We start from the raw sequence: 20,777 nt of genomic DNA, 5'->3' as shown, positions 1-20,777 counted from the left end.
TCCTCTGGAAATTTGTTCTATAGCTGGATCCTCTCAACCATGTTTATACCAGCTTTCACATGCTTCATCCTGGGTTTTGTGAGGCATTATAGTGAAATATTAACAAGTTACCCTCCTTCCTTTCTTATCTATAAGAATTTGACATCCATGAAATACATTCTTTATACTCAGAATAGAAAATGACTAATATCCCCCTCCCACCAGGAAATCACATTACAGTGACTGTTCATGAAAAGTCCATAACTTGTAGATGAATGAATTGGGAATTTAAAATACATATGGTAAGATCCTCTTCCTGACCTATTTCTCTGACCATGTTCCCCCCACAATCTTTTAATTCTTTTCCTGGTTCCTTGTTTTCCTCTGCATATCCTAGCTTCCCATCCTTAACTTTGAAAGCCCTTCACAACTTTGCCCCTTCCTCATTATCTGGTCGTGTCTCTTTCAGATAATTCAAGGCTAGCATTATTGGTGAAATGGAAATGTCCATTTCTCTGCTGCCCCCATAAACTTCTCCATATTTTCTCCCTGTGATGCCAGCAGACCAGGTCATGCCAGAGTGCATTCAGGCCATTCACTTGTGTACTAGTATAGGTCAAAGTGATTGGTGAAGGTAGATGAGTGCATTTGGTGTTTAGACTTCATAAAACTAATGGTACATTATTTGCATTGTTTTCTCTAGTCTGTATCCTGTTATGATGCAGCAGCAAACATTTGTGTGTGCGTGTGTATACCCCTGTAATTAATGACCCATCAAAGAAGCCTTGTGCAATGCTAATGAAGGACTTTAACAGAAAAAAAAGCAAATTTCAAAGCAAATGGCCATTGTGTGTGATGACTGGAGGTCAAAGACACTCAAAATGTATCCCTCACTCACTGCCATCAAAGGAAAAGCCCACATGGATAATATCACTGTCAGCTTGTTTTCTGTGAGAAGGAGCTAAAAGAAGGGATTCAAAGAAAGATCCTCCATCTCTGGATTGTTTGGACTCTTAAAGGGAAATGCACCAGATGCAAAGCAGAGGTTCCCAGAGATAATCTGAGAACCTTGAAAGACTTTGGAAGACTGGCAGTTTATTTCATCACTGTCACCATTTGGAATTACAGACTATATTACATATATATACTACCTGCTTTAACCTCTCAATAACTCTTATTTACTTTTCTTAGCTAATACATCTTTAATTAGTTTACTATAGAATTGGCTGCCAGTGTTGTCTTTGGTAGATCTGGAGTACCAATTGAGCTGAAGTAAGTGACTGGTCTCTAGGGACTGAGAGCCACCTGATGTAGTGTGATTTTTGGTTTAAGTGACCATTATCACAAAGTTCAGTTTGTCTCAGTGGTGAGATAGACTGGAGAGTCTAAGGGGACTGTATGTGACTCCATAAGACTGGTATATTGATCCAGTTGTTACTGGTTTGGTGAAACCTCATTATAGAACGTATCAGCAGTTTGGGGTGTCTCTCCTGTTTTCTGACAGTGTGCCCTGAGTAAGGCACTCACAGTTGTGAGCCACTCCAGACAGCATGACACTCCCATGCTGCCCTTTATCTTTAGAATGACTTCCTTGACCTAATCTGAAAGTCCCACAGCCTCTCTGTACCAAGACCTACTTCTGCTGTGATGCTTACTAAATATTAGACTATTGCACTGAAGGATACCTAGAAATATATGATTGACAGAGCCAGAAGAGTACCCAGAAGTCACCTACTACAGGACAGGCCCAACAAAGAAAACAACAGAACGCCACTAGCCATCACCTTCAGCCCCCAACTAAAACCTCTCCAACGCATCATCAAGGATCTACAACCTATCCTGAAGGACGAGCCATCGCTCTCTCAGATCTTGGGAGATAGACCAGTCCTTGCTTACAGACAGCCCCCCAATCTGAAGCAAATACTCACCAGCAACCACACACCACACAACAGAACCACTAACCCAGGAACCTATCCTTGCAACAAAGCCCGTTGCCAACTCTGTCCACATATCTATTCAGGGGATACCATCATAGGGCCTAATCACATCAGCCACACTATCAGAGGCTCGTTCACCTGCGCATCTACCAATGTGATATATGCCATCATGTGCCAGCAATGCCCCTCTGCCATGTACATTGGCCAAACTGGACAGTCTCTACGTAAAAGAATGAATGGACACAAATCAGACGTCAAGAATTATAACATTCAAAAACCAGTTGGAGAACACTTCAATCTCTCTGGTCACTCGATCACAGACCTAAGAGTGGCTATACTTCAACAAAAAGCTTCAAAAACAGACTCCAAGGAGAGACTGCTGAATTGGAATTAATTTGCAAACTGGATACAATTAACTTAGGCTTGAATAGAGACTGGGAATGGATGAGTCATTACACAAAGTAAAACTATTTCCCCATGGTATTTCTCCCCCCCACCCCACCCCCACTGTTCCTCTGATATTCTTGTTAACTGCTGGAATTAGCCTACCTGCTTGTCACCATGGAAGGTTTTCCTCCTTTCCCCCCCTGCTGTGGGTGATGGCTTATCTTAAGTGATCACTCTCCTTACAGTGTGTATGATAAACCCATTGTTTCATGTTCTCTGTGTGTGTGTATATAAATCTCTCCTCTGTTTTTTCCACCAAATGCATCCGATGAAGTGAGCTGTAGCTCACGAAAGCTTATGCTCTAATAAATTTGTTAGTCTCTAAGGTGCCACAAGTACTCCTTTTCTTTTTGCGAATACAGACTAACACGGCTGCTACTCTGAAACCTAGAAATATATGGTTTTATACACAGTATTTTTTAAAAAATGCATTTAATTTTCCTAAGTCAAACTATTTGTAATCATCAAGTTGCACAATAGCTAACCAAGGTAACCATGTGAACTTATTTATGTTATCCTTACCCCCTATTCACACTTCTCTCCTAGCATGTGCCACACTCATAGATTGCACCTCACTTCAAATTAGACAGTTAGGGAAACATGGTGCCTGCTCCTAAGATCTATCTGTTTGTACAGCACCTAGCACATCAGGGCATGATCCTGATTGGAGCCTTTGATCCACACAGTAATACAAATAAAGAAATCTGTGTGGGGTGATTGTGGGTCTAAAAATCAGCACCAAAATATTTTGGTGCTGGGACAAATGAAAAGGTATGGGATTCTCATGCTCAGGAGCTCTTGTATCTCCAAGAATCACCTCAATTAGCACTAGCCATGGAAATTACATGTAATAGTTTGTTGGCAGAGGAGGGTATATTGATTGGGCTTGGATTCCTATTTTATTTTAATCATGAACATTTATTTTATCATGTATTTTACCTACACAAGAAAAAAAGGAGAGAATCCACTGTTATACATGTTGGCAATTTCTCAGAAAAAAATTTACTGTTACCCATTTGAGGAATACATTTGCCATATGTTTGGGACTGTTTAGCTAAAGCTAGGAAAGTCATACATCAGACCAATCAGTTCAGGACACCGACAATACAAATTTGAGAGTTATTACATGGCATTCTTACATTCTGTAAAAGCTTAATTTGCTTTTTAGGCTCTCCATATTTACGAAAACAGTTACAAATTTTAGCGAATAAGGCTAAATACAAAATAAAAATGTAAAATTTACAAAATAAATTAGGATTGAATAGGTTACAGAAGATAAATCTGTGTCAATTAAATAGGGACACCCCCAAATTTTTCTGCAGAAGACTGTGATCTTGATATAGATATTGTGCTTTGTAATGATTTAGATTAAAAACAATGTAACATGGGAAAGGACATGTTACACTGAAGAGAAATACATTAAAATCAGAATGTATATTTTCAGTGTTAGCTGTGGTTGTGAAAAATTTCATGACAATTGTAAAAAGCAAAGTTTAATATATGACGGCTAGTCTGGAAAGTGAAGTGATGTGCTCAGTGCACTGATTAGCACTTGGATGAATGAAGCCAATTTCCAACCTTCCCACTGGAGACCAAGTGCGTCAAGTGAACGAGATTATGCAGGGAAAAGATGACAGCCTTAACGATTCGTTTTGAATTGTCACCCTATACAGTGTGATTGTTTGATGGACAATTATTTTTTCCTTAGAGGATTAAGAAGAAACAAATTATCCATAACCTTTCTGTCTAGCCAGATGCTATGACAAGAAAAGAGAAGAGCAAATGTAGGTCTCAATTCTGTTTTCCGAGCCGCACTGCAGATCTCCAAAGTTTGAAATAACTCGTGAGTTAGAGGAACTACCAGATGCTTCTATGTTCAATTCTTGTTCCACTTAGGTTAGTCCATCTTCAGAAATTTGCATAAGAGCTGATACGTTTGTCCCCCCATGTTTGTTATGTTATGACAAAAAATGGCTTGACCTACATTAAAGAAATCAGATAGGTTTGTGTATGCCACTATCAAGAACAAGCAGAATGGACCAAATATACTAAATTCAATGACAGCAAAACGATAATGGAATAACATATGTTTGAGCTTGTAGAGAAGGATTGGCAAGTCCATAGTCCTTCACTTTTCCACAGCAGTGGTGGTAAGCGGGTGAATGAGTACATAATGGTAATGGTAATAATATTAAACTTCATTTACAACCAGCTTTTCTTCTCCCTCCACGTCCATCATTGGGAAATTCATTGGATAGTGAAAAGAACAGGAGTACTTGTGGCACCTTAGAGACTAACAAATTTATTAGAGCATAAGCTTTCGTGAGCTACAGCTCACTTCATCGGATGCATTTGGTGGAAAAAACAGAGGAGAGATTTATATACACACACAAACAGAGAGAACATGAAACAATGAGTTTATCATACACACTGTAAGGAGAGTGATCACTTAAGATAAGCCATCACCAACAGCAGGGGGGGAAAGGAGGAAAACCTTTCATGGTGACAAGCAGGTAGGCTAATTCCAGCAGTTAACAAGAATATCAGAGGAACAGTGGAGGGGTGGGGTGGGAGGGAGAAATACCATGGGGAAATAGTTTTACTTTGTGTAATGACTCATCCATTCCCAGTCTCTATTCAAGCCTAAGTTAATTGTATCCAGTTTGCAAATTAATTCCAATTCAGCAGTCTCTCCTTGGAGTCTGTTTTTGAAGCTCTTTTGTTGAAGTATAGCCACTCTTAGGTCTGTGATCGAGTGACCAGAGAGATTGAAGTGTTCTCCAACTGGTTTTTCGTTATAATTCTTGACGTCTGATTTGTGTCCAGAAGAGTACCCAGAAGTCACCTACTACAGGACAGGCCCAACAAAGAAAACAACAGAACGCCACTAGCCATCACCTTCAGCCCCCAACTAAAACCTCTCCAACGCATCATCAAGGATCTACAACCTATCCTGAAGGACGAGCCATCGCTCTCTCAGATCTTGGGAGACAGACCAGTCCTTGCTTACAGACAGCCCCCCAATCTGAAGCAAATACTCACCAGCAACCACACACCACACAACAGAACCACTAACCCAGGAACCTATCCTTGCAACAAAGCCCGTTGCCAACTCTGTCCACATATCTATTCAGGGGATACCATCATAGGGCCTAATCACATCAGCCACACTATCAGAGGCTCGTTCACCTGCGCATCTACCAATGTGATATATGCCATCATGTGCCAGCAATGCCCCTCTGCCATGTACATTGGCCAAACTGGACAGTCTCTACGTAAAAGAATGAATGGACACAAATCAGACGTCAAGAATTATAACATTCAAAAACCAGTTGGAGAACACTTCAATCTCTCTGGTCACTCGATCACAGACCTAAGAGTGGCTATACTTCAACAAAAAAGCTTCAAAAACAGACTCCAACGAGAGACTGCTGAATTGGAATTAATTTGCAAACTGGATACAATTAACTTAGGCTTGAATAGAGACTGGGAATGGATGAGTCATTACACAAAGTAAAACTATTTCCCCATGGTATTTCTCCCTCCCACCCCACCCCCCACTGTTCCTCTGATATTCTTGTTAACTGCTGGAATTAGCCTACCTGCTTGTCACCATGAAAGGTTTTCCTTCTTTCCCCCCCCTGCTGTTGGTGATGGCTTATCTTAAGTGATCACTCTCCTTACAGTGTGTATGATAAACCCATTGTTTCATGTTCTCTGTGTGTGTGTATATAAATCTCTCCTCTGTTTTTTCCACCAAATGCATCCGATGAAGTGAGCTGTAGCTCACGAAAGCTTATGCTCTAATAAATTTGTTAGTCTCTAAGGTGCCACAAGTACTCCTTTTCTTCATACAAATTGTGAGAAGCTAATGAAGCTTAAGATGAGCTATTATCAGCAGGAGAAAAAAACTTTTGTAGTGATAATCAAGATGGCCCATTTAGACAGTTGACAAGAAGGTGTGAGGATACTTAACTTAAGGAAATAGATTCAATATGTGTAATGACACAGCCACTCCCAGTTTCTATTCAAACCCAAGTTAATGGTATCTAGTTTGCATATTAATTCAAGCTCAGCAGTTTCTCGCTGGAGTCTGTTTTGGAAGCTTTTCTGTTGCAAAATTGCCACCCTTAAATCTTTTACTGAGTGGCCAGAGAGATTGAAGTGTTTTCCTATCAGTTTTTGAAACTTATGATTCCTGATGTCAGATTTGTGTCCATTTATTCTTTTGCATAGAGACTAACCGGTTTGACCAATGTACATGGCAGAGGGGCGTTGCTGGCCCATGATGGTAGATGGTATATCACATTGGTAGATGCGCAGGTGAACGAGCCCCTGATGGTGTGGCTAATGTGATTAGGTCCTATGATGGTGTCACTTGAATAAATATGTGGACAGAGTTGGCACCAGGCTTTGTTGCAAGGACAGGTTCCTGGGTTAGTGTTTTTGGTGTGTGGTTGCTAGTGAGTGTTTGCTTCGGGCTGGGGGGCTACCTGTAAGTGAGTGGCTCATTTCTGCTATTAAGTTCTAACTTTGCCCTTTTGTTTCTCAGAATTTCCCTTTAACTATGACACTGCCATATATAATCACATATTTGCAAGCCCCGGATGATGTTTCAGCTAAAGATTCCCTGGAGGTAATGTAATCCTTAGATGCCATAAAACTGGCACAGCAAATCTAAGATAGCTCCCTCCACTGCCTGCTAGCAGAGGTGGCACATTGGAGACTGGATGGGAAATTTCAGAGAACTGTGCTCCTAGGATCCTCTACACCATAATGTCCCCTGGGTGCCATTACAAAATGGAGGAAGTTCCAGCAATTACATTATTTTAAACATAGAATAATAGAATACATAGATCCTGTGTTTACCAACTGGTAAAAAAAATAATAATAATGTCATTTATTAATTAATGAAATGCATGTATAAAAGATTCACTTATATGTTGGAGTTACAAGGAAATCACAAAAGCTTTACTTTAAATTGTAGGATTTGGAATAAAATAAATTGTGATACTTGTGCAAACTCAAAACTCTCATGAGAGAAAAGGCTTTAGCCTTGAACTAAAACATGAATTTCCAGAAGACTGAAAATAAACTTCGAATGAGAACGTGGCATTTACTAATCTGTTTATTTGAATAGTTAAAGAGCTATTTTTCTATACACTGAGTTGATGAAAGGACTATATGCAACATGAATCTTTTAATATTTATTATGTTATTTGGATTCACAATCATACTGAGAGTTTCAGGAACTTTCATCTGAAAACTATTTTCATGATACCTTAAGGCTGTTCTCATGTCTCATTTGAACCTCATGGTTGCACTCAACAACAACAAAATAATAAGCATCACAGACAGTGTAATGGATGCTAGCAGGAGCAAGTTTAATTTTAATAGCAAACAATTCAACCTTAAGGTATCATGAAAACAGTTTTCAGATGAAAGTTCTTGAAACTCAGTATTATTGTGAATCCAAATGGTACCTAACCGAAGGCACATTTTTCATAGACAAAAAACAATATTCAATATCACAATTATGTCAAACCTTATTTACACATGGGAGATGCATAGAAAAAATAGAACAAATGAAACTCAGATTCTTCAAATAACCAAAATCAACAGGTGCGGTCACACATGCAAATCATACTTTCAATGGAAACTAATGAAAGAAGCAGTAAAAAAACCAACAACCCTGCACTGGTGAACTGAGGGCCTGATCCTACACATCCTTGCACTCTGGGCAGTCATTTGCATCTGTGTAAATGCTACAAAATCAGAATGGTACCATTCAGCATTGATGCTTCGTTATGTTGCACTGTACAATATTCAGTGTGTGCACACACACACAAAGTACGACAGCTTGCAGATGAGAAGATACTTTTTTAGCCAGGACTGACAATGCTTCCTAACAAGAGCATACACCATTTATAGTCAAAAACACAGAGGATTAACAATCACTCTTTATCACTGAAAATATTAATTTCCGTTGCGACTTACAGGTACTGCAGATTTTCAAGCCCTTCAAAAGCATTTCTTGAAATCTTCTGTATTTGGTTGTTATTCAGAAGACTGTAAAAAGGCAAAAAAAAAATAGTACTATTTTAAGAATTATACACAACCATTTAATTCTCAATAACAGCAAGTTAGAAAATAATAAAGATCATCTGATTGAACCAAAGTACATTTAAATATTTTACTAACATAATCAGACTATTAAAACATATTTTAGCATTAAGAAAAACTAGAAGTGTGTGGAACAATTTTTTTCCCAATTAAACCCCTCTCTTCACGGTTGCACTCAATAATCATAAAATAATTAGCATCACAGACAGTGAAATTGATGCTGGCAGGGACAAGTTTCATTTTAACAACAAACAATTCATACACAAATTATTCACCGAAGCTCTGCACTGCCTTCTGGTAAATGAAAATTATAATAATATTTCTGTATTAGAGGGACACTGTTTTCCCTTGAAGTTCACATGATGGATGAAATCCTGACTCCATTGAAGTCAACAGTAAAATTCTCATTGAGTTCAATGGGACCAGCATTTCATCCAAGGCATTTCCATTAAGGACGGAAATGTATTTTTTTCATTCAGGTACTCTGTCTAGGCACAGATACTTGAACTACACTGAAAGTAAACTAATCAAGGCAGCTGCATCTAAATGTGTTAGGGAAAATAACTCATTGTGCAGACTTCAGTATTTCAGTAAGTCCTGCACCACACTAAAATGAAAGTCCTTTTGAGGAGCATGTCAGACTTAAGCCCTTCACGTGAACAATTCATTTTTGTTGTGTTTTTTTCTTGGTGTTACTGTTAACGTCTGACACCAGAGGCAAGCCTGTCCATTTTGGGAAAGAAAATGGTTTAGTCTTCAAAACTTCAGCAAAAAGTATTAAATTCTTAAAATAAAGAGGGCACCTTTATGCACTTAAGTGAAAAGGTGCATACAAACATTTTTGGTGGATAAAAGATCATAAGGGCACCAGAATATAGATTTTTTTCCACCCCTTCCATTTTCCAGATGTAGCTGTGAGAAGAGTTTCCACCTCCTTGGGGTAAACGTGGTCCCACCTCTTCTGTGACTGCCAATCTATCGAAATCTTAGGTCTTATTCCCCATGGATCATCCCTTGTGTAGTCATTTACACCTACGCAAAGAGTATGCAAAGCAATACCATGCTATATATGGAACCTCAGCTTTGGTGTTTCCTAACTTTTTTATGCATGACCATTCAATCTTAATGTTCCCTTGACATATGTATGGAACATATCCTTGTGATAAGACAGATACAAATGAATACTCTATCCCTGTATTGTACCAGTTTTGAGCTTCAAATGTCTGAATAGTATTCTCCTATTTCTGTTATTCATTTTTTGTTCTGTACAATCAATAATTTAGGCAAAAAAGGTCTAGTACTGGTCTATATTACTTTTGAACAAATAAGATGAGTTAATAAATGTTTCAAATGTCTGATATATCTGTGGATTCATGATTTCCTAGTCATAATTCTTTAGGAATTTGGACAATCCAAAGATAAGTTATATTTTGATCTATCTTTTAGGCTTACTTGGAAATGTTTTCATTCATTGCAGAAATGGAATGCATTTAAATGATTAACAATTGAATGTGCTTTATAACCAAAAACATCGCTTTCCAGGGTTTTATTCAAAGCAATTTTTGTCTTAAATATTTTGTTGCTGTAATAGTGATATATTATACATATTCCTGGCAATATCTTGGTTATAGTAGTTACAAACTATTTCTAAAGTTTGGTTGGTGTATTTTTCATACAATATCTGTACAATTTCTGGATGAGATCTTCTGAGATAAAGACGGGAAAATGAGGATGAAAAGTAAAACAATGTTCTCAATAAGGACATAGAAATCTATCTTAAGAGGGCACTTTGGTTTTTAAGGTTTGATAAATAAAGAGTCCCAAATGATGATTCAAGAGGAAAGACAGACATTCGGAAGTTCATTATGAGGTACAGAAATGAGAGTGATTGATGACTGCACCAGTGCTTATCCTTCAAATCACTGAACGAGAACATGAAACCTGAGTGGGCAAAGGAAGAGGGCACAGAGCCCTTATAATTACTCAATACCAGAATAGCAGATTTACACATTTCAAGTCAGACTATCATATTGTAAAGATAGATAATTATTTTACCTGTTTCTAGTTTACTTTTTAATTGCAAAACCAATGAATTAAATACAATAAAATGTGAGCTAAGAAGTATATCATGCATATTTTACTTATCTATGTACCTGAAGGACACCTGTCACCAACACTTTAGTATCTGAGCACCTCCCACATATTTAAAAATAGATAAAACAATGTCAGTCTCTCTCTTTCTTCGTTTCCAGTCTGTAGGACAAATAACTAACTAGGTTATTATAAGCTTTTAAGTGTGTGTGCGTGCACACATGCATATGTGTATAGAATTTTACTAAGAGAAGCTATATTAGAAAAAAAAAGCTTTGAATTTGTTCTGAACGTGGAGATGTCTGTGGTCTTTCTTATTACTTGCCAGAGATGGTTCCATAGACTTGGTCTAGCTCCCATGAAACTACTGCCTCCTACATTTATGTGCCTTCCCCAATGGTCAACTGTTGCAAAGTTTCAGTGGAATATGGCCAATCAAATTGGAGACTTTGAATATTAAGGTACAGAGAATGAACTGGAGTTTGTATTCTCTATATAATGCCTTTTATTTTGAAGTTTATGAAAGGACTTTACAAACTTTGTATACAGACCATCCAGCCATTGAAATGCAGCCACCTCTACAATGAAACACAGCAAATAGTAATAAATCCAACAGTTTAGGATAAGAAATGAAGAACAATACCATAACCGTAGTGAATTTACATACTGTCAGGCCTGTGCCATAGGCAGCCTGTGTGCACCAGTCAGTTACTAAGTTGCAGGTGGAAGTCAAGTAGTGGAGTCAGGGTTGAACTGGATCAGGATACCACGAAGTCAAGGTCAGGTAAAAGGTTACAGACAGCAGGCATGTAGCAGAGTTGGAGACAAACCAAGGTATGATTGCTCAGAGCTCCAGTATGGAACTGGAGAAAAGCCAGTTGAGAGTCTTTGGATTAAGTTTAGAGGCGAGAGCAACAAGGGTGATGTCATGGTGGGTACGTGCTATTGACAACCAGATTAGAATGATGAGGTAGATGAGGATTTCTTCGGACAACTGGTTCTAATGGGGGACTTCAATCACCCTGACATCTGCTGGGAGAGCAATGCACAGACAATCCGGGAAGTTTTTGGAGAGTATTCAGGACAACTTCCTGGTACAAGATCTGGAGGAACCAACTAGGGGCCATGCTCCTCTTGACCTGCTGCTTACAAACAGGGAAGAATTGGTAGGGGAAGTAGAAGTGGGTGGCAACCTAGGTAGCAGTGACCATGAGATGGTTGAGTTCAGGATCCTGACAAAAGGAAGAAAGGAGAGTAGCAAAATATGGACCCTGGACTTCAGAAAAGCAGACTTAGACTCCCTTAGGGAACTGATGGGCAGGATCACCTGGGAGGCTAATATGAAGGGGCAGGGAGTCCAGGAGAGCTGGCTGTATTTTAAAGAATCGTTATTGAGGTTACAGGAACAAACCATCCCGATGTGCAGAAAGAATAGCAAATACGGCAGGAGACCAGCTTGGCTTAACAGTGAAATCTTTGGTGAGCTTAAACACAAAAAAGAAGATTACAAGAAGTGGGAAGGAGGGAGCATAAAAATATTGCCAGAGCATGCAGGGACGTAATCAGGAAGGCCAAGGCACAATTGGTGTTGCAACTAGCAAGGGATGTGAAGAGTAACAAGAAGGGTTTCTACTGAATGGGGGAGGCAACATAGTGGCAGATGATGTGAAAAAAGCTGAAGTACTCCATGCTTTTTTTGCCTCGTCTTCACAGACAAGATCAATCACAGACTGCTGCATTGGGCAACACAGTATGTTGCATCTGAGGGGTGCTGAGGGAGTTGGCGCATGTGATTGCAAAGCCATTGGCCATTATCTTTGAAAATTTGTGGTGATCCAGGGAGGTCCCGGACGATTGGAAAAAGGCAAATATAGCGCTCATATTTTAAAAAGGGAAGAAACAGAACACGGGGAACTACAGACCTGTCAGCCTCACTTCAGTCCCTGGCAAAATCATGGAGAAGGTCCTCAAGGAATCCATTTTGAAGCATTTGGAGGAGAGGAAGGTGATCAGGAACAGTCAACATAGATTCACCAAGGGCAAGTCATGCCTGACCAACCTGATTGCCTTCTATGATGAGATAACTGGCTTTTGATACGGTCTCCCACAGTATTCTTGCCAGCAAGTTAAAGTAGTATGGATTGGATGAATGGAGTATAAGATGGATAGAAAGCTGGCTAGATTGTTGGGCTCAATGGGTAGTGATCAATGGCTCAATGTTTAGTTGGAAGCCGATATCAAGCGAAGTGCCCCAGGGGTTGGTCCGGGGCCAGTTTTGTTCAACATCTTTATTAATGATCTGGATGATAGGACTAATTGCATCCTCAGCAAGTTCACAGATGATGGGGGAGAGGTAGATATCCTGGAGGGTAGGGATAGGGTCCAGAGTGACCTAGACCAATTGGAGGATTGGGCCAAAAGAAATCTGATGTGGTTCAACAAGGACAAGTGCAGAGTCCTGCATTTAGGAAGGAAGAATCCCATGTACCGCTACAGGCTGGGGACCGACTGGCTAAGCAGCAGTTTTGCAGAAAAGGACCTAGGGATTACAGTGGACAAGAAGCTGGATATGAGTCAGCAGTGTACCCTTGTTGCCAAGAAGGCCAACAGCATATTGGGCTGTATTAGTAGGAGCACTGCCAGCAAATCAAGGGAAGTGATTATTCCCCTCTATTCGGCACTGGTGAGCCACACCTGGAGTATTGTGTCCAGTTTTGGTCCACCCACTACAGAAGGGATGTGGACAAATTGGAGAGAGTCCAACAGAGGGCAACAAAAATGATTAAGGGGCTGGGGCACATGATCTACGAGGAGAGGTTGGGAGAACTTGGGTTATTTAGTCTGCAGAAAAGAAGAGTGAGGGGGGATTTTATAGCAGCCTTCAACTACCTGAAGGGGGGTTCCAACGAGAATGGAGCTAGGCTGTTCTCAGTGGTGGCAGATGACAGAACAAGGAGAAATGGTCTTAAGTTGCAGTGGGGGAGGTTAAGGTTGGATATTAGCAAAAAGAAAAGGAGTACTTGTGGCACCTTAGAGACTAACAAATTTATTAGAGCATAAGCTTTCGTGAGCTACAGCTCACTTCATCGGATGCATTTGGTGGAAAAAACAGAGGAGAGATTTATATACACACACACAGAGAACATGAAACAATGGGTTTATCATACACACTGTAAGGAGAGTGATCACTTAAGATAAGTCATCACAAACAGCAGGGGGGGGAAAGGAGGAAAACCTTTCATGGTGACAAGCAAGGTAGGCTAATTCCAGCAGTTAACAAGAATATCAGAGGAACAGTGGGGGGTGGGGTGGGGGGGAGAAATACCATGGGGAAATAGTTTTACTTTGTGTAATGACTCATCCATTCCCAGTCTCTATTCAAGCCTAAGTTAATTGTATCCAGTTTGCAAATTAATTCCAATTCAGCAGTCTCTTGTTGGAGTCTGTGTCATTACACAAAGTAAAACTATTTCCCCATGGTATTTCTCCCTCCCACCCCACCCCCCACTGTTCCTCTGATATTCTTGTTAACTGCTGGAATTAGCCTACCTGCTTGTCACCATGAAAGGTTTTCCTCCTTTCCCCCCCCTGCTGTTTGTGATGACTTATCTTAAGTGATCACTCTCCTTACAGTGTGTATGATAAACCCATTGTTTCATGTTCTCTGTGTGTGTGTATATAAATCTCTCCTCTGTTTTTTCCACCAAATGCATCCGATGAAGTGAGCTGTAGCTCACGAAAGCTTATGCTCTAATAAATTTGTTAGTCTCTAAGGTACCACAAGTACTCCTTTTCTTTTTGCGAATACAGACTAACACGGCTGCTACTCTGAAACCTGTTGGATATTAGGAAACACTATTTCATTAGGAGGGTGGTGAAGCACTGGAATGGGTTACCTAGGGAGGTGTGGAATCTCCATCCTTAGAGGTTTTTAAGGCCTGGCTTAACAAAGCCTTGGCTGGTATGATTTAGTTGGTGTTGGTCCTGCTTTGAGCAGGGAGTTGGACTAGATGACCTCCTGAGCTCTCTTCCAACCCTAATATTCTATGATTCTATGGTCCGAAGCCAGAGTCTAGGGTCCACAGCAAGGCAAGGCCTGGAGCGGAAGCAAGCAGGCAGTTTGTGCCATTGCTCAGTTAGCTCCCCACGGTGGCTTCTTGTTTTATATACCAGAATAAGCCAACCTATGAGCTATCGGGGGCCGCCACTCAGGCCAAGATGGGCTATACCTCCTGCAATACCTTGCTTCACAGGGCCCTCCAACAAAAACTCACCTTGAGCTACCGATGATGATGAGAAGCATTGGCAGACCCTCATAGTTCCAGGTTCTAGTCCTGCAGGTTCTTGTAGGTAGGAATAGAATCACAGAAACGTAGGGCTGGAGAGAACCCCAAGAAGTCATCAGATCCCAGATTCCTGTGGTGAGGCAGGCCAGGTAAACCTAGACCATCCCTGACAGGTGTGTGTGTAACCTGTTCTTAAAAAGCTCCAGTGATGGGGATTCCACAGCCTTCCTTGGAAGCCTATTCCAGAGCAGTATAAACTCTTCTAAGCTAGAATTTACCCAAGACACTGAGACTAAAACCTCTACTCTTGGTAGAAATGCTATGGTATCTTTCATGATTTCATGTGGTCAGGGCTTCCATTTTACCTTTTGTACAGAAGACTGCACCTTCCAGCAGCACAACACTAGCTAGCATTATAATATGGCATCTGTTCAGGACTGACTGAAAGGAAAGAATGGCCCTTAAGTGCTCCTAAATGTGACACACAGAAGTGCTGACATGAATCAACTTTATTTTTCTAGATCTAATCACATGACATGGGTCAGGGTTACAAAAGACTAATTCCATCACATGGCAGGGGTCAGAATCCACTTACTCCACTGGCTTTTACACAATCCAATTACTGGCCCATCCTGATCCTGATCCTGTTTAGATCACGAGATTTAATGCAGATCTCAACAAACGACGACATAATTCTAGCCCTTATGAAGTCAAGCCACATACGGTTTGCAGTGTATACAGCTGCTGAGTCTATTTAAAGTGCCTGCTTAAAACATCAATGATATCTCTATAAAGAATCACAATTCCTGTGAAGCAGCAATCTCAGCTATGTTCACAGAGGTTTAAAGGAGCAATTAAAGTGTGAAGGGCATCACTGTTTACCATGGTTCAGCCACCTGCACAGACCAGTAGAATGATTAATGAAAAAACCAGCCAACAAGAATGGAATCTAAGTATAAGATGAAAAGAGGCAGAAAAATAAATTACACAAGACCTATTCATGCAGAGTTTGAGCCTTCAGGGGAAAAGGAAGCTGTACTAATAAACTGCAAACAGTTGCTGAATATGCAAAACAAATATGGACATTATTTTTTTCTGGCAAGTATTTCTAATATTTTTAAAAATATAAATCTAAGACAAGGCAGGGGGAGAGGGTACCCTTGCCATTCCAAAACTCAGCCCCTTAAAGCATCGTTCCTTTTTCTTGGTTGTTAGGTTTTGAATACATTTTTAACTCTGCATTTTAGTCATATTGGGACAGTAAGGGGTAATTTGCTAAAGTAACAGCCTTCCTTTGGGAATGGGTTGTGCTTCTGCTACTGCTGAAAGTGGGAAAGAATCTCTTCTGTTGTTCGTTTTGTTTTGTTTTTTACCCCACCTCCTTCTTTGTCCTTTGGTTCTGAGAGGTTGTTTTCTGTATTTTTCCCTTTAAAAATCTTTGCCTGTTGTGAGAGCTAAACAAACTCCCTGTGGACCACCTTCAACATGAGATATATGAAGTAAGAGGAGATGCACCTTTTATAGAACATAATGACTTTGAGCAATACAAAGTCACTTGTAATTTTGCCGTGCTGCAGAAGCACTGGAGGCAACTCTGAATTTGACAGCAAAGTCTAATGGACAGTCTGCATAAATTAGACTCATCCTTTGCATTTTCTTCCTAAAGAAGACACTTGTATTATACCTTGAAACAACTGATGACATCACATTCCAGCACGCAAGCCACTACTTAAGTAATGAACAGTCCTCACACATACATAGGCAGAATGGCCTAGTAGATATAACACTAAACTAGGACTCAGGAGACCTGGGCTCTATTCCTGTCTTGACTGTTTGGTGTTCGTGGGTAAGTCAGTTCACTGTTCGGGATCTATTTCCATATCTGTAAAATGGGGGATAATGAGTGTGGCACACTGTACCTCCGGGAACATCTACCCCCACATGTTCATCCTTATAATATGATTTTGTGGTATCCAATGCAAATTTTCATGTTGGGTGTCTTTGGAAGGCTCATGATGCACTGAGCATTGATTGTAATTGTTGTTATAGTAATGTTATAGGTTGTAATTTCATGTATATAGTTATGAGGCTGAAAATGTGTTCTCGTAGCTTAAAACAAGCCCAGGCAAAAACTCTCCAAGAGCAAAGGGGCAGTTCATATCTCATCAGGGCATGTATGGGACAAACCTAGGCCAGCCTCACAGGAACAAATGACACTGGTCTAGGCAGCAACAAAGGATCTGTTGGACTGTCAAGTGAATCCCGCCCACCGCCTCCCCCTTCCCCCGGCCTCATTTGGTCAGTTTGGAACTGAGATGAGGTAATGCTCACCTGACTGAATGGGAGTGGGGGCAAAGCCAAGAGGGAAAAAAGAACATGATCAAAGGGAGAGACACTTGCCATTGTCTTCCCCTCTCTCTTCCACCTGCATCTCAGACATCATAATCAAGTGACTGAAGTGCTGATGAAAGTGGAAATCCTGGCTGGGGAGCAACCAGCCAGGCTGTGGTGAGAAGCATCTAAGTTTGTAAGGGCACTGAAAGTGTTAAGATCATCTTAGAATGTGTTTTGCTTTTATTTCATTTGAACAAATCTAACTTGTTGGGCTTTGACTTATAATCACTTAAAAGCTATTTTTGTAGTTAATAAATTTGTTTGTTTATTCTACCTGAAGCAGTGCTTTTGGTTTGAAGCATGTCAGAGACTCCCCTTGTGATAACAAGCCTGGTGCCAGTCAATTTCTTTGTTAAATTGACGAACTCATATAAGCTTGCAGCATCCAGTGGGCATAACTGGACACTTGAAGACAGAGGTTCCTAGGGCTGTGTCTGGGACTGGAGATGTTGGCTAGTGTCATTCAGTTGCACAATCTGAAGAGCAGCTTACATGCCAGAGGCTGTGCGTGAACAGCCCAGGAGTGGGGGTTCTCACAGCAGAGCAGTGTAAGGCTGGCTCCCAGAGTCAAGGATTGGAGTGACCAAGCAGATCACTGGTCCAGATAATACCAGAGGAGAACGTCACAATGAGATGGACCTACTTTGTAAAGTGATTTGAGATGTACTGATGAAAAGTAGTATTATAACAATAAAACACAAAGAAATCAGAAGTACATCCTTGCTATACCTTATACCACAAAAAGACATGGAGCCTTATTCACCCTTGTCCTGCATATTGTGTCCTCATTTACACCAATGAAAAGTAAGTGCAAAACTATCAGGGAAGCATAATAGCATAATATAAATGACTGAAAGGGTAAATGACAGCACAAGGTGCAAGGCAACAGTTGACCAATCTCACTGTACGCAACTTTCTCCTAAGGAGTATGTCCAATCTAGAAGATCAGAGGTTTTCAAAGGTAAGATAGCAAAGTGCATATGATAAATGATTAATAAGAAAGAAAAAACCTCTCTCCACTGACTGGTAGAGAGAAGAGTGAACAAAAAACAGCTGCAAAGCATCAACCATCAAATCAGAAGGATTTGGAAAATGTGCGTAGAAAGAGATAATGCAATTTTAAATAATAGTTTAGGAACAAAACTTTCATTATAATTCATAGGAACTTACAAGTTCTGTTCTCACTGGAAATAATGAAAATGGATTCTAAATGTTACCATGGCAGTTCATTTCTAGCAAAAAATTTTCACTATTCATTTGGGCTTTGTTTCAGCATGCCTTAGAGTGACTTATGTGCATGCTCCCCATTAATGTTAAGAGAAATATGGGTGAAAAATCTCTGCACTGCTTTGAAAACACATCCTCTTGTCTCCAAATCATAAAGAAAAAACACAATCACAGTCATGTTTTGTATCAGTTCAAAGATTTGCAATGATCAGCTACTCAAAAGTCTAAAAATGCAACAAACCAATTTGGAAATATCCCCCCAAAAATAATATTTCATCCTTTATGGCAGTCAAGCTTATTCTCACCCTCAGAAACTTGATTAAACTAATGGTAAACACATGAACACTTGGATGGATAAAAAGGTCAAATCGAATACTGAACATCTGAAAAATATGTTGAGTTCTGATTAGTGTGCAATGAAGCCTACATCCTACACAAAAAAAACTATGTATTCTCCTTGGAGGTTTATGAAGTGTCTCCTGTGAATTTTTTTTAATGGAAATGACAAAAGCATTGGAAATATTCTTTATTAAAACATGCTGGTGTGTTTCAGGGTGTGTGTGAGCAGATTAATTAGGTTAAATGGTGTGATGTTCTATTTGACAAAGTGAGATGAACCGCATGTTGCACTATTTGCTAGTTTCCATAACTCTACACCCTGTTGTTTTTCTTCCCTGCCCATGTCTTTCTAAAGCTTAAAAAGAAATGCAAGCATCAGTATAGGTTAGAAGACAGACGGACGGACAGACAGAAAGATATTGTATCTGAGAACAAAGGAACAAATAGTTGCCAAAGAACTGTAAGCAGACAGGTTTGTACTAGCTATGTATTCCTGTGGTCCATCCTCAGAGCTATGTCATTCTGCAGCAGGCCAAATATAGCTTATGTACTATGGCTTAGATCAAGCAAAGTGAAGCTGAATTAATGACAAACATGCTTAACATTAAGCAGGTGCTTTAAGTGCTCTGCAGGATTGAGGCCTATATTGGCTCAAGAACCACTTGTTTCTGATCTTAGCTGTTCTATTTCATGGCATACAAACAGAAGCATACTCTTGCTGACATGCTGCAATGTAACCCTACCCTTTTGCAGAGCATTCTGATGGACAACACACAAGAACCCAAAGAGAGAGAGAGAGAGAGAGAGAGAGAAAATATGCTGTACCCTTAGCCAGGAAGACACAACTCACCCCAGCTTGCTACAAGCTGGCTTTCTCAAGACTTAGTCTGCTCTGCACACTTTGCCTCCGAACCCCTTCGCTGTCTCTCCCTGCTCTGGCAATTTCAATTCCAACACAGTACTTCAGGATGGGGCCGAAGACTGGTCCAAAAAAGGAAGGGCAAAGGAATAGCCCAAGAGGAAGACTGAAGGCTCTTCTGTTTTGGGGCATTTTGTGAATTTTCGGTTGCACCTTCTTGTTACCTTGAAAGGGGAACTGAACTTTATGTGACTTGGCCCAAGGGCTGAACTATGGAAGACCTGGTCAGAGGCAGATGGGCTGCAAGAACCCCATGCAGAAGCTCACCCTGATAAAAAGGTGCACTACGGCTGGTGAGTAGACTACGGCAGAGTCTGATGGATCTATTTGATAGTAGGATCTATCTACTGTGAGAAGGAAACAAACCTGTGCAGGGAAACTTATTGATTTTAAAGTCCAGTGCTTTTGCCACTCAGTTCACACAGCTCTCAAATAATTACGATTGTTTATCTGATATTGCCCAAAAAAGTTTACAATCTAAATAATCTAATCACAATTGCTCTTTGCTCATTATATATGAAAACTTCCAAGAATGTTCAGTTGTGATTAGAAAGCCAGATTTTCAGTTCCACTCCAGCCTTTTTGCTGCTGTTTAGGCAGCATAACAGGGACAGCAGAGAATTCCCCAGTTGGAAGGGATTGTCATAAAGATGGCAGCATCAGCCACCTTTACCCTGCATGGTTTAGGGGACATAGCATGGCAGGGTGGGAGGGAAACATACTGGACTGCCACTCTGCTGATCCTCAGCTGGTATATGGTCCATAAGGGAGCAGCTCCTAGGCTGCCCTAGCTCTTTGAGGGGAGCATCCAGCCCTGAGTCATATATTTTAATAAGTTACTTTGAACTGACAAAAAGCATGGGGACTTCCTATATATTTTATTTGGCTGATCTCAGAACTCCAACTACCATTTGTACCTCACAGATGCTCGGGCACTACAAAGGTGATAAACAGAGTATATACAACTATGTATGCATTACTGCATGAGAAACTACTAATTTTTTTTCTGAGGGAACTGTAAACTGCATTACAGTG

General features: G+C 40.3%; 1 protein-coding gene across 1 annotated transcript in view; it reads right to left on the bottom strand.

Moving 5' to 3' along the window:
- Nucleotides 1-20,777, bottom strand: part of PXDNL (peroxidasin like) — a 297,645-nt gene that overhangs the window by 136,239 nt on the left and 140,629 nt on the right. Inside the window, exon 3 of the mRNA XM_038393301.2 lies at nt 8,361-8,432. Within this exon, the coding sequence (XP_038249229.1) occupies nt 8,361-8,432 (72 nt within the window). The remainder of the gene's footprint in view (nt 1-8,360; nt 8,433-20,777) is intronic.

Source organism: Dermochelys coriacea, chromosome 2 (genome assembly GCF_009764565.3).
Source record: "Dermochelys coriacea isolate rDerCor1 chromosome 2, rDerCor1.pri.v4, whole genome shotgun sequence".
Lineage (NCBI taxonomy): Eukaryota > Metazoa > Chordata > Testudines > Dermochelyidae > Dermochelys > Dermochelys coriacea.
Note: the sequence above shows the minus strand (reverse complement) of the source record. Positions and strands in the feature narration are given on the sequence as shown.